A 14,807-nucleotide genomic window follows, 5' to 3' on the forward strand; every position below is an offset into this window, starting at 1 on the left:
CCTTTCCTTAAGTTCAGGATCCTAGTTTCCGAATTAACTGTGTCACTCTCCATCTTAATAAAGAATTCTACCATATTATGCTCACTCTTCCCCAAGGGGCCGCGCACAACAAGATTGCTAATTAGTCCCTTCTCATTACACATCACCCAGTCTCAAATTGCCAGCTCTCTAGTTGGTTCCTCGACATATTGGTCTCGAAAATCATCCCTAATACACTCCAGGAAATCCTCCTCCACCGTATTGCTAAAAGTTTGGTTGGCCCAATTAATATCTAGATTAAAGTCGTCCATGATAACTGCTGTACCTTTATTGCACACATCCCTTATTTCTTGTTTGATACTGTCCCCAACCTCACGACTACTGTTTGGTGGTCTGTACACAACTCCCACGAACGTTTTCTGCCCTTTGGAATTCCGCAGCTCCACCCATACCGATTCCACATCATCCAGGCTAATGTCCTTCCTTACTATTGCATTAATTTCCTCTTTAACCAGCAATGCCACCCCGCCTCCTTTTTCCCTCTGCCTATCCTTCCTAAATGTTGAATACCCCTGGATGTTGAGTTCCCAGTATTGGTCACCCTGGAGCCATGTCTCCGTGATGCCAATTACATCATTATCCATTAACCGCTGTCTGCGCAGTTAATTCGTCCATCTTATTCTGAATACTCCTCACATTGAGGCACAGAGCCTTCAGGCTTGTCTTTTTAAACACACTTTGCCCCTTTGGAATGTTGCTGTAATGTGGCCCTTTTTGATTTTTGCCTTGGGTTTCTCTGCCCTCCAATTTTACTATTCTCCTTTCTATCTTTAGCTTCTGCCTCCATTTTGTCTCCCTGCATAGATTCCCATCCCCGTGCCATGTTAGTTTAACTCCTCCCCAACAGTACTAGCAAACACTCCCCCTAGGACATTGGTTCTGGTCCTGCCCAGGTACAGACCGTCCGGTTTGTACTGGTCCTACCTCCACCAGAACTGGTTCCAATGTCCCAGGAATTTGAATCCCTCCCTGTTGCACCACTCCTCAAGCCACATATTCATCTGAGCTATCCTGCGATTCCTACTCTGACTAGCATGTGGCACTGGTAGCAATCCTGAGATTACGACCTTCGATGTCCTATTTTTTAAATTTAGCTCCTAGCTCCCTAAATTCGTCTCGTAGGACCACATCACGTTTTTTTACCTGTATCGTTGGTACCTATATGCACCACAACAACTAGCTGTTCACCCTCCCTTTTCAGAATGTCCTGCACCCGCTCCGAGACATCCTTGACCCTTGCACCAGGGAGGCAACATACCATCCTGGAGTCTCGGTTGCGGCCGCAGAAACGCCTATCTATTCCCCTTACAATCGAATCCCCTATCACTATAGCTCTCCCACTCTTTTTCCTGCCGTCCTGTGCAGCAGAGCCACCCACGGTGCCATGGACTTGGCTGCTGCCCCTGATGAGTCATCCCCCTCAACAGTACCCAAGGCGGTGTATCTGTTTTGCAGGGGGATGACCGCAGGGGACCCCTGCACTATCTTCCTTGCACTGCTCTTCCTGTTGGTCACCCATCCCGTATCTGGCTGTGTACTCTTTATCTGCGGTGAGACCAACTCGCTAAACGTGCTATTCACGTCATTCTCAGCATCGTGGATGCTCCAGAGTGAATCCACCCGCAGCTCCAGTGCCGCAATGCAGTCCATCAGGAGCTGGAGGCAGATACACTTCACGCACACGTAGTCGTCAGGGACACCGGAAGCGTCCCTGACTTCCCACATAGTACAGGAGGAGCATAATGTGTGTCCGAGCGGTCCTGCCATGACTTAGCCCTTAGATGAACTTAATTTGGCAACAACAATGCTAAAGGTTGCTCACTGATATAGAAAAGAGAAAGAAAAAGTACTTACCAATCACCAGCCAATCACTTAGTCCCTTGGCTGTGACGTCACCTTTCGATTTCCTTCTACTTCTTTTTGCCTTCTCTCCCTGCTGCAGCTGCACAAGCACGCCTCTCGCCGACTCACCACGAACTCCCGACGACTCACGGACGCTGGGCCATTTTATAGCCCTCTCCACGCACCTCCCAAGCCTCTCGCCGACTCACCACGAACTCCCGACGACTCACGGACGCTGGGCCATTTTATAGCCCTCTCCACGCACCTCCCGAGCCTCTCGCCGACTCACCACGAACTCCCGACGACTCATGGACGCTGTGCCTTTTTATAGGCCTCTCCACGCACCTCCCGAGCCTCTCGCCGACTCACCACGAACTCCCAACGACTCACGGACGCTGTGCCTTTTTATAGGCCTCTCCACGCACCTCCCGAGCCTCTCGCCGACTCACCACGAACTCCCGACGACTCACGGACGCTGTGCCTTTTTATAGGCCTCTCCACGCACCTCCCGAGCCTCTCGCCGACTCACCACGAACTTCCGACGACTCACGGATGCTGGGCCTTTTTATAGGCCTCTCCACGCACCTCCCGAGCCACTCGCCGACTCACCCCTGCCAGTTCACATTCTGCCATAGTATCCATATGCCATCTCAGCCACAGCCCCTTACAACAGGAGCAGGTGTGCAAGAACACCAAAGAGATTTTGACAACTATTTGTAGTCAACGACGATATAGTCCCATGGGTAGACATGTGATTACTGCATCTTCCGCAGGCATTTGCCACCCCGTTGACTCACCCCCCTTCCACAGCCCCTCCTTAATGCAGCAAGGCCGCTTCAGGGCTGTACTGTGTCTGTGGGAGACAGGACAGAAGGCCTAGCAGGGTGTCGTGGTCCAGCTGTGGGCCTGGAAGGCCCAGCTGCTGATTGCACCATTGGATATCAGATATCGTGAGCTCAATACTGCAGAAAGCCTAGAAGAGTACAGAAAGTGCAGGGTTGAATTTAAGAAGGAAATTAGGAAAGCAAAAAGTGGGCATGAAAAAAATACTGGCAAGTAGAATCAAAGAAAACTCAAAGATGTTTTACAATTACATAAAGTGCAAGAGGATAACGAAGAAAAGAGTAGGGCCTATTAGGGACCAAAATTGTGATCTATGTGTGGAGGCGGAGGATGTGGGTAAGGTACTAAATGAATACTTTGCAGCGGTCTTCAAAAAAGAGGGGGGCGATGCCGACGTTGAAGTTCAGGAGGAAGATAACAACAACAACTTGTATTTATACAGCGCGCTTAACATAGTGAAACGTCCCAAGACGCTTCACAGGAGTATTATGTGATAAAAATTTGACACCGGGCCACATAAGGAGAAATTAGCGCAGGAGAAGGGGTATGTTTTAAGGAGCATCTTGAAGGAGGAAAGAGAGGTAGAGAGGCGGAGTGGTTTAGACAGGGAGTTCCATAGCTTGGGGCCTAGGCAATAGAAGGCACGGCCACCAATGGTTGAGCAATTACAACCAGGGATGCTCAGGAGGGCAGAATTAGAGAAGCACAGACATCTCAGGGGGGGTTGTGGGGCCGAAGGAGATTAGAGATAGGGAGGGGCGAGGCCATGGAGGGATTTGAAAATACGGATGAGAATTTTGAAACCGAGGCATTGCTTAACCAGTGAGCACAGGGGTGATGGGTGAACGGGACTTGGTGCGAGTTAGGACATGGGCTGCCAAGTTTTGGATAACCTCTAGTTTACATAGCAGAGAAGTGGGAGGCAAGTCAGGAGTGTGTTGGAATAGTCAAGTCTAGAGGTAACAAAGGCATGGATATGAGGGCTTCAGCAGTGGATGAGCTGAGGGAAGGGCAGAGATGGGCGATGTTACGGAGGTGGAAATAGGCGGTCTTAGTTACGCTGCGGGTTTGTGGTCGAAAGCTTATTTCAGGGTTAAATGTGACACCAAGGTTGCGATTATTCAGCTTCAGACCGGAGTTGGGGAGATGGATGGTGTCAGTGTCTAGGGAACAGAGTTTGTGGCCGGAACCAAAAACAATGGCATTGATCTTCCCAATATTCAATTGAAGACAATTTCTGCTCATCCAGAACTGGATGTCAGACAAGCAGTTTGACAATTTAGAGAGCGTGGAGGGGTCGAGAGAAGTGGTAGTGAGGTAGAGCTGGGTGTCATCAGCATACATGTGGAAACTGACGCTGTATTTCCGGATGATGTCGCCAAGGGGCAACATGTAGATGAGAACTAGGAGGGGGCCAAGGATAGATCCTTGAGGGACACCAGAGGTAACGATGCAAGGGCGGGAAGAGAAGCCATTGCAGGTGATTCTCTGGCTACGATTATATAGCTAAGAATGGAACCAGGCCAGTGCAGTCGCACCCAGCTGGACGACGGTGGAGAGGTATTGGAGAAGGATAGAGTGGTCAACCGTGTCAAAGGCTGCAGATAAGTCAACATAGAAAACATAGAAAATAGGTGCAGGAGTAGGCCATTCGGCCCTTCGAGCCTGCACCGCCATTCAATGAGTTCATGGATGAACTTCAGTACCCCATTCCTGCTTTCTCACCATACCCCTTGATCCCCCTAGTAGTAAGGACTACATCTAACTCCTTTTTGAATATATTTAGTGAATTGGCCTCAACAACTTTCTGTGGTAGAGAATTCCACAGGTTCACCACTCTCTGGGTGAAGAAGTTTCTCCTCATCTCGGTCCTAAATGGCTTACCCCTTATCCTTAGACTGTGACCCCTGGTTCTGGACTTCCCCAACATTGGGAACATTCTTCCTGCATCTAACCTGTCTAAACCCGTCAGAATTTTAAACGTTTCTATGAGATCCCCTCTCATTGTTCTGAACTCCAGTGAATACAAGCCCAGTTGATCCAGTCTTTCTTGATATGTCAGTCCTGCCATCCCGGGAATCAGTCTGGTGAACCTTCGCTGCACTCCCTCAATAGCAAGAATGTCCTTCCTCAAGTTAGGAGACCAAAACTGTACACAATACTCCAATTGTGGCCTCACCAAGGCCCTGTACAACTGTAGCAACACCTCCCTGCCCCTCTACTCAAATCCCCTCGCTATGAAAGCCAACATGCCATTTGCTTTCTTAACCGTCTTTCAAGAAGGATGAGGAGGGATAGTTTACCTTTGTCACAGTCACAAAGGATGTCATTTATGACTTTGATGAGCGCCATTTCAGTACTGTGGCAGGCGCAGACACCAATTTGGAGGGATTCAAACATGGAATTTCAGGAAAGATGGACACAGATTTGGACAGCGACAACACGTTCAAGGACTTTGGAGAGGAAAGGGAGGTTGGAGATGGGGTGGTAGTTTGCAAGGACGGAGGGATCGGGGGTTGGTTTTTTGAGGAGAGGGGTGATGACAGCAGATTTGAGGGAGAGGGAGACAGTACATGAGAGAGAACTATTAACAATGTCAACTAACATGGGAGGCAGAAAAAGAAGTTGGGTGGTCAGCAGCTTGGTGGGAATAAGGTCAAGGGAGCAGGAGGTGGGTCTCATGGACAGGATGAGCTCAGAAAGGTCATTAGGGGAGATCGGAGAGAAACTGGAGAAAGATGTGAGGTCAGGGCTTGGGCAGGGGGCTTCCTTGGAGGAAGTTTGACCCGGTGGGCTTGGGGAAGGAGGCAGAGGTCTCAATCTTAGAGACAAAACAGACAATGAACTCCTCACACTTATTGTTGGAGGTGAGGATGGAGACTGGGGAGTGTGAAATTTTGGACGGGATAAACAATGTAAGAGAGGGAGTTCTAAGGGTTTAGCATCCTTGAAAATAGATGAATCGCCAGGACCAGATGAAATATATCCGAAGCTAGTAAAAGAAGCAAGGGAGGAAATTGTGGAGGCTCTGACCATTTTTCAATCCTCTGTGGCTACAGGAGTTATGCCAGAGGATTGGAGAACTGCTAACGTTGTACCATTGTTTAAAAAGGGAGGAAAGGATAAACCAAGCAATTACAGGCCAGTTAGTTTAACCTCGGTGGTGGGCAATTACCTGGAATTAATTCTGAGGGACAGTATAAACCTTCATTTAGAAAGACATAGATTAATCAAGGTCAGTCAGCAAGAATTTGTTAATGGAAGGTCATGTCTGACTAACTTGATTGATTTCTTTGAGGTCACAAGGAGGGTCGATGAGGGCAGTGTGTTTGATGTGGTTTACATGAATTTTAGCAAGGCTTTTGACAAGGTCCCAATTGGTAGGCTGATCAAAAACATAAAAACCCATGGGATCCAAGGGAGAGTGGCAAATTGGATCCAAAATTGGCTTATTGGCAAGAAGCAAAGGGTAATGGTTGAGGGGAGCTTTTGTGACTGGCAAGCTGTTTCCAGTGAGGTCCCACAGGGCTCAGTATTCAGTCCTTTACTTTTTGTAGTATATATTAATGATTTAGACTTAAATGTAGAGGGCATGATAAAGAAATTTGCAGATGATACAAAAATTGCCCGTGTGGTTGACAGTGAGGAGTAAAGCTCCAAGACTGCAGGAAGATATCGATGAACTGGTTAGTTGGGCAGAAAAGTGGCAAATAGAATTCAATCCAGAAAAGTGTGAGGTAATGCATTTGGGGAGGAGCAACAAGGCAAGGGAATACACAATAAATGGGAGGATACTGAGAGGTGTGGAGGAACAGAGGGACCTTGGAGTATATGTCCACAAATCCTTAAAGATAGCAGGATAGATCGATAAGGTAGTTAAAAAGGCATACAGAATGCTTTCCTTTATTAGCCGAGACATGGAATATAAGAGCAAGGAAGTTATGCTAGAACTGCTACAACATTAGTTAGGCCACAGCTTAAGTACATGCAGTTCTGGTCACCACATTACAAGGAGGATGTAATTGCACCTCAAAGGGTGAAGAGGAGATTTATGAGGATGTTGTCAGGACTGGAAAATTTTAGCTATGAGGAAAGATTGGATAGGCTGGGGTTGTTTTCCTTGGAAGAGGAAGCTGAGGAGAGATTTAATTGAGGTGTATAAAATTATGAGGGGCCGAAATATAGTCGCTAGGAAGGACCTATTTCCCTTAACAGAGAGGTCAATAACCAGGGGGCATAGATTTAAAGTAGTTGGTAAAAAGATTAGAAGGGAGATGAGTAAACATTTCTTCACCCAGAGGATGGTGGGAGTCTGGAACTCGCTGCCTGAACAGGTGGTAGAGGCAGCAACCCTCATCACATTTAAAAGGTACTTGGATGTGCACTTAAAGAGCCTTAACCTATCGGGCTACAGACCTAGTGCTCGAAGGTGGGATTAGGCTGGGTAACTCTTTTTCGACCAGCACAGACATGATGGGCCAAATGGCCTTGTGTGTCGTAATTTTCTATGATTGATTCTATGATGCACCGCCTCAGAATGAGCCGCAGCAGTCTAGGATTGGCGGGGTGGGAGGTGCAAAGGCGGAACGGCAGTGATGGGAGCCGGAATGCTGTCATCCTAAGAACAGGACCTTCCATTTCCAGTGGTCCACTACCACTCCTACGGGGCGGAGTCACTGCATCTGGAGCAATATCTGCGAGCACAGATTGCTGGCCTGCTGCGGCACCGTCTGTTCCCGTCCAACTGTGGGGATGACAGAGAGAATGACAGCAGTCATTGCTTGCATGGTATCACTCTGAGACTACATCAGAGCAGACTGAGCTTGAAGCCCAGCAGTCAGCAACCAGTGACTGCATCACATCACAAAGACTTTGCATGGCTTCGGTCTGTGATGTCATGGCTGTTGCCACGTCAACCATGGCACATGCCATCACCTCTGGGACCCCCACTTCCCAGTTTAGCTGGCCAAGGATGGGCTCATTCGACTGCTGAGAGGCATGGGCAATGCTTGAGGCGGCCTCCAGCAAGTGCATCCATGCTCTGCGGCACCCTCTCCAATGCACCCATAAGCTCGCGATGCATCTGCATGGACTCCCTGGACATAACCTCCAAATCCAGGTCCTCATTTGCCTGTCACTGAGCAGGATTCCTGGGCCTACTTGCCCTCTGGAGAGCTGGCCCCGAGCTTCACCTCGCGCTGAGTGTTGCTGCAGGCCACTGGGGTCAGGAGCGTCCGGATCTGCAAACCCCAGAAAGACGAGCTCTTCCACCGAGCTGGTCTCCTCACTCGCTGGCACTGAGGACGGGTCCAGCTCTGACGACACACTGGTCTCGATTTCCTCCTCATCTTCCCCGCCATGTGAAGAAGACAGCTGACGGGCAGGCTGCCACTCGTCTGTCTCAGCATCTGTAAGCACAAAGCAACAGAAATGTGGTTAGCAGCTGGGGAGGGGGCAAGAATGCAAGAAGGAGGGGGCATTATTATTTTGGAGCTACATGTTGTAAGGCATGTGGGCTCAAGGGTAAGGGGTCTCACAGAAAACATCCATCTCATTCACAAACCGTCATTGTCGAGCAAGGGCTCTGCCTTGCCGGCCGCTATTGCCATGACTGGTGCACCCACGAGGGCAGACATTCGCTCCTCCACCTCGGTGAGGTCCTGGAGGTCAAGCTCTCCTCTGCCCATTCGCTGCTGCTCTCTCCTATTGTGGGCGAGTTTGGCCTGCAATGACCAAAACAAGAAGTTGTCAATGAGTCTGTAGCTACTCGTGTGCTACGTGTCTGCAGTAAGTGACTCGCTACTAATGTCCTGAGGTGTGCATCTCTGCATCTTAGTCTGCATGGCAGCACGCAGTGGATGGCTTAATGGTGGGACTGTGGGTCAAAGAGCTACGCGTAAGAATGAGGCTGAAGGCCTGTGACCGCATATGAAGAGTTAAAAGATGTTGGTAGGTGTCCTCAGGCTGAGTCGGGAGTTAGGTGAGAGATGCTTGGATGGGAGGGGCTTGTCTGATGAGGTGAGGGAGCGTTTTTAGGGTGACTCCAGCAACAAGGAGCGCAGCCTGGTACACAAGGAAGGCGTGGGCACTGCAAAGCCTTTACATTGTGAGGGACAGTGAGGCTCACATGAACGCATTGCAAGGTGAAGTCGTTGAATTTTTTGCGACACTGTGTTGCTGTTCTGGTCACTGTGTTGTGGGCAAAAACGTGCTGGGCCACCTCCCTCCACAGCCTTCTGAATATTCTTGGTAGTGGCCTTCGTCCCTCTCCAAGCTGCAGCGCATTGCTGCGCCTCTCCACTACCTCAAGCAAGGCCTCAAGAGCCGTGGCCGAGAAACAGTGTGCTCACTGCCATCCTCCTTGCTCCTCCATTTTCCCACTCTTAAGACACTGAGGAGGTGGAGCTGCAGATGCGCATACTTACCTTGCTGCGCCTTTAAGACTCGTCTTTTTCCGGGGTGTGAATTGGACTTCGGAGCATGCGCAATGGTTTCCAAAATTTAGTACGAAGATTTTCGGTAGCGCCCTACCCCAGGTCAGGTGTGTAGCAGCTAATTTAGAAACATCGAAAATAGGTGCAAGAGTAGGCCATTCGGCCCTTCGAGCCTGCACCACGATTCAATAAGATCATGGCTGATCATTCACCTCAGTACCCTTTCCTGCTTTCTCTCCATACCCCTTGATCCCTTTAGCCGTAAGGGACATATCTAACTCCCTCTTGAATATATCCAATGAATCCAATGAATCTACTAGTTACATCCTCAAAAAATTCTAGATGATGATTTTCCTTTCATAAATCCATGTTGACTTGGACCGATCCAAATGCGCTATTTCATCTTTAATAATTGATTCCGACATTTTCCCCACTACTGATGTCAGGCTAACCGGTCTATAATTACCCGTTTTATCTCTCCCTACTTTTTTAAAAAGTGGTGTTACATTAGCTACCCTCCAGTCTATAGGAACTGATCCAGAGTCGATAGACTGTTGGAAAATGATCACCAATGCATCTACTATTTCTAGGGCCACTTCCTTAAGTACTCTGGGATGCAGACTATCAGGCCCCGGGGATTTATCGGCCTTCAATCCCATCAATTTCCTTAACACAATTTCCCGCCTAATAAGGATATCCTTCAGTTCCTCCTTCTCACTAGATCCTCGGTCCCCTAGTATTTCTGGAAGGTTATTTGCATCTTCCTTCATGAAGACAGAACCAAAGTATTTGTTCAAGTGGTCTGCCATTTCTTTGTTCCCCATTATAAATTCACCTGAATCTGACTGCAAGGGACCGACATTTGTCTTCACTAATCTTTTTCTCTTCACATATCTATAGAAGCTTTTGCAGTCAGTTTTTATGTTCCCAGCAAGCTTCCTCTCATACTCTATTTTCCCCCTCCTAATTAAACCCTTTGTCCTCCTCTGCTGAATTCTAAATTTCTCCCAGTCCTCAGGTTTGCTGCTTTATATGTCTCTTCCTTGGATTTAACACTATCCTTAATTTCCCTTGTTAGCCACGGTTGAGCCACCTTCCCAGTTTTATTTTTTCTCTAGACAGGGATGTACAATTGTTGAAGTTCATCCATCTGATCTTTAAATGTTTGCTATTGCCTATTCCCCGTCAACCCTTTAAGTATCATTCGCCAGTCTATTCTAGCCAATTCACATCTCATACCATCGAAGTTACCTTTCCTTAAGTTCAGGACCATATTAACTGTGTCACTCTCCATCTTAATAAAATAATTCTACCATATTATGGTCACTCTTCCCCAAGGGGCCTTGCACAAGACTGCTAATTAGTCCTTTCTCATTACACAATGCAACATCTAGGATGGCCAGCCCTCTAGTTGGTTCCTCGACATATTGGTCTAGAAAATCATCCCTTTAGCGCCCCCTTCAGCTCTTGGTCCGATTCAACCAAATTTCTCAGCGGGAGCACAAACTTTTTAAAGGCGTTATACTTAACACTCCACCTGGGTTAATGCTTCAAAATGGACAGTGCCGAATTTTCACCGCTAAACTTTTAACATTCGCATACACAACAAAATTGAGGTCTCTCTCACACAGAAAAAGGAGCCATCCATACACAAAAAAAGTACACTCCCTTCCTTGTTCTCTCATTCATTCCTCCAAATCGCCACAGTGCTCTCAATAGACTTGAAAACTAGAAGCTTGTAATATACAGAGCTTGCTAAGAATGGCCCAGTATTACTATATTTTTGATATCTGTATGGGATATGCTTGAATTGTAACAGTCAATTATGACTGGTGTGAAAACTTCAGTGCCACTCACTTGACCCAGTCATTAATTCTCTCAGTAATTTGAAAGTTGTCAATTTTACAGGCCCACAGTGTCGTGTTGCAAACCGTACTGGAGTGGGTTCTCTCTATCTTCACATCTGTGAAAATGATTGATTAATCCTTGCCTTGTGCAGGTACCTCTGCTGGAATCTCAGAAACTTTTTTTCCATTGTTTGGAATCCAGATTGGTTAAGCAGATGGCAAGCAATATGCTGCCATTATTGCTTTGTTCTGGATTGTTTGTAACCTCTTAATCTGTGGCTGACTTGCTGTGCAACAGGATGGATGTTTATAACCTAGGATTGGACAGATGTAGACTTTGTACAGTCTGAGGAAAGTTCTGGGCTGAAGATTCACAATTGGTACAAGTTTGTTGGATACCCCGGCAGTGATATCAATGAAGACCCTCTGGATATGGCCTCCTGTGCAGTGCCCTCCTCCCTCCTTTGACAGCTCCTCCTGCTCTGTGGTGGCTTCAGTGACGTTCCCAATCATGCACTATTCTCAAAAGGCAACCCGACCAGATTACTTATGTCTGCACCAGACACTTTTTGAGGCAAAGAGCAACATCAGTGCAAAAAAAGCAGAACCTCTCTTTGTGCAGACAAGTGAACGTTCAGAAATACTAGAACTCAGCAAAAAACACCCAAAATTCAAACAGTAACCAGAAATAGTATACCGGCAACTAACCTGTAAGTACTGCATAAACCATTTAAATAAAGCTGGAGATGGGTCTTCATGCTAGTTAACGTCATGTTGTGCTGAGCGTGGTGAGCACGTGATGGATGAAGTGCTGGGGTGGTCCAAAATAGAAAACATCCTCAAGTGCATAAATTATTTTTGGCTTTAAATTCTGCCACGTGCGAGCCTGATGCGAACACTACCTGCTCTATCAACATGGCAGATACGGCACTTCCGCTCGGAAGTGCATGCGCATTTCCTCCCTTCCATTTTGGGATCTTAGTAGGCTGCATGATACCTGAGAAATGTGCTACATGGCCCAATCGTTCAACAAATCCTATGTATTTCACATCAATAGTGCATAAAGCCTTATGTGAATGCTCAGCACTCACCATTTCCAAAGCATTTCAGTGTAAGCTAAATTGGACTTGCAAATGCAAATAATCATACTTACCATGCCATATTGTTATGCTTGGCCTATATTCCTTGGCAGAGAATGATATGGTAATATTTTCAAGAGGGCACTAGAGTGAAACAATTTAATAAATTATAATTCAATTAAAAACTCAATATTTGTTTGTGTTTGGTTATTTGTTAACTCAAAATGTTTTTCTGCTGAAAAAAAAAATCTATTTTTCCAGTAGCTTGAATTAAGCAATTTTAATAAAATGCTATTAAAAAAAGCCATACAATATCAAAAGCTACCACAGGGAGTAGTTGAGTCAAATAGTATAGATGCATTTAAGGGGAGGCTAGATAAGCATATGAGAGAGAAGGGAATAGAGGGTTATGCTGACAGAGTTAGATGAGGAAAGACGGGAGGAGGCTCAAGTGGAGCCTCAATGCCGGCATGGACTGGTTGGACCGAATGGCCTGTTTCTGTGCTGTATATCCTATCTAACTATTGAAATTCACATGATCTAAATCTGAACAATGTACAAGCTAGGCAATGCAAAATGTAGTCATTTCACAAAAACATGATTTTTGTTTTGCTTCCTGTCAACAGCACATCATTTACAAAGTACTTAGTACAGAAAAAAGTTTCATTGGGGTTTCTGGCCTACTTGTTAGTTACAATTAGACACCATGGCCATCATTGGGACTGGTTCCTCTTCTTCCACCTGATGGCTGGATCCACTTTCCTGGAGCTTTCCCACCAGCAGCAGCAACCTCATGCACATCACAATTCCTGTTGAAGTCATCAATCTAGACATCAGGACATCCTTATCAACACACATGATAGATTCAAACCTAATTTTTTTCTGGCAGTCACAGCAGAAAACCCATGCACTCAAAAGGATGTTCACTGCTTCAGAGTCAGCCTAGGTGGGTGGGATCTTCAACTGTGTAATATGTAGTTGTTTCCTGTTGATAGGATGAACTTACAGTGCCAAAAGCAATTAACAATGGATTATGTTTTTAAATGCCGAAACTTTGTGTGAATATCACAGTGGCAACTATTGAGACAACTTTTCTTCTTTGCAATATCATGCTTTGGTCAAAGTGATCCTACCGCTCATCAAAAAGAGGTTATCCATGCATTGTTGCTGTTTCAGTAGGTTATAGGCAGAACGTATAACCTACTGAAACCACAAAACATTGGGATATTTTTGGATTTCCCAATCACCAACAGCTTCCCTTCATCTCCAGTCATCCAAGTCAAACCACGATGATAATTTGTTGATTAGGTTTATTTCTCACCTGAGTATTTTCTTGATGAAAACCAAAATTACAGTCTGTAAAAAAGGCCAGTTTCATTAATACTAAAACAAAAGCAAAATACCATAGATGCTGGAATCTGGAAAACAGAAAATGCTGGAAATCTCAGCGCGTTAAGCAGCATCTGTGGAGAGAAAGCAGAGTTAACATTTTGGGTCGATGACCCTTCGTTGGTGGTATTTCTCCAGTGTTTTGAGATGCCTGCTGTACATAGTCCATGTCTCTGAGCCATATAGGAGGGCGGGTATCACCACTGCTCTGTAGACCATGAGCTTGGTGCCGGGTTTGAGGTCCTGGTCTTCAAACACTCTCTTCCTCAGGCGATCAAAGGTTTATCACCATCCCTCGCCTGCTCCACAATGATACACAAGCCGTGATCTTGACCCACGGATCCATTACAGACCCATTCCACGTTCAGACCGGGGTCAAGCAAGGCTGTGTCATCGCACCAATGCTCTTCTCGATCTTCCTTGCTGCAATGCTCCATCTCACCCTCAGCAAGCTCCCTGCTGGAGTGGAGCTAAATTACAGAACGGGAATCTGTTCAACCTCTGCAGCCTCCAGGCTAGATCCAAGGTCGTTCCCTCCTCAGTCATCGAATTAGAGTATGCAGGCGACGCTTGCATCTGCACAAACTCGGAGGCCGAATTCCAAGCCATCGTCAACACCTTCACCGAGGCGTACGAGAGCATGGGCCTTACACTAAACATCCATAAGACAAAGGTCCACTACCAACCTGCCCCCACCACACAGCACTACCCCCCAGTTATCAAAATCCACGACGAGGCCTTGGACAACGTGGACCATTTTCCATACCTCAGGGGCCTACTGTCAACAAGGGCAGACATCAATGACGAGGTCCAACACTGCCTTCAGTGTGCCAGCGCAACCTTCGGTTGCCTGAGGGAGAGTGTATTTGAAGACCAGGGCCTCAATGAGAGATTGCAATGGCAGTGAGTGTCCCTTCTTGATCTCCAGGCCTTCTTTACAGTGTCAGAAGTTCAACTACCTCACCAGAGAAACCAAAATAAGCTCCTGCTGGCCCTTTCTTTCAGTCCCTTTATATGTGTTTAAATCTTCTATTACCCTCACAATGCTCTAAAACTGTTCTCTGATCCTTTCTTCAATCCAGACTCACCTGCTACCTACAAATGCAATTTACCTCAAGTGCGCCATGCATTAGCAAGAATACACCTGTCCTTTCTTGACATTTGCCCCTCAAATAACTTGTTGAAACAACTGTAAAAAAGAAAGGCCGCTAAATTCTTCACTGCAACACCCCTATTTTCTCCCTCACAGGACAAGGTGGCTGATAATCACGAGGAATCTCAGGCCAAGGATGGAGGTCCCCACACAGTAGATCTCTTACACAACAACAACTTGT

At 46.7% G+C, this 14,807-nt stretch overlaps 1 protein-coding gene across 1 annotated transcript in view; it reads right to left on the reverse strand.

Moving 5' to 3' along the window:
* Window positions 1-14,807, reverse strand: part of LOC139255875 (protein CC2D2B-like) — a 558,271-nt gene that overhangs the window by 538,158 nt on the left and 5,306 nt on the right. The window contains exon 2 of the mRNA XM_070874046.1: window positions 12,159-12,228. Coding sequence (XP_070730147.1) covers window positions 12,159-12,166 — 8 coding nt within the window. The 5' untranslated portion in view covers window positions 12,167-12,228. The remainder of the gene's footprint in view (window positions 1-12,158; window positions 12,229-14,807) is intronic.

The sequence above is a fragment of the Pristiophorus japonicus genome, chromosome 3 (genome assembly GCF_044704955.1).
Source record: "Pristiophorus japonicus isolate sPriJap1 chromosome 3, sPriJap1.hap1, whole genome shotgun sequence".
NCBI classification, from domain to species: domain Eukaryota; kingdom Metazoa; phylum Chordata; class Chondrichthyes; family Pristiophoridae; genus Pristiophorus; species Pristiophorus japonicus.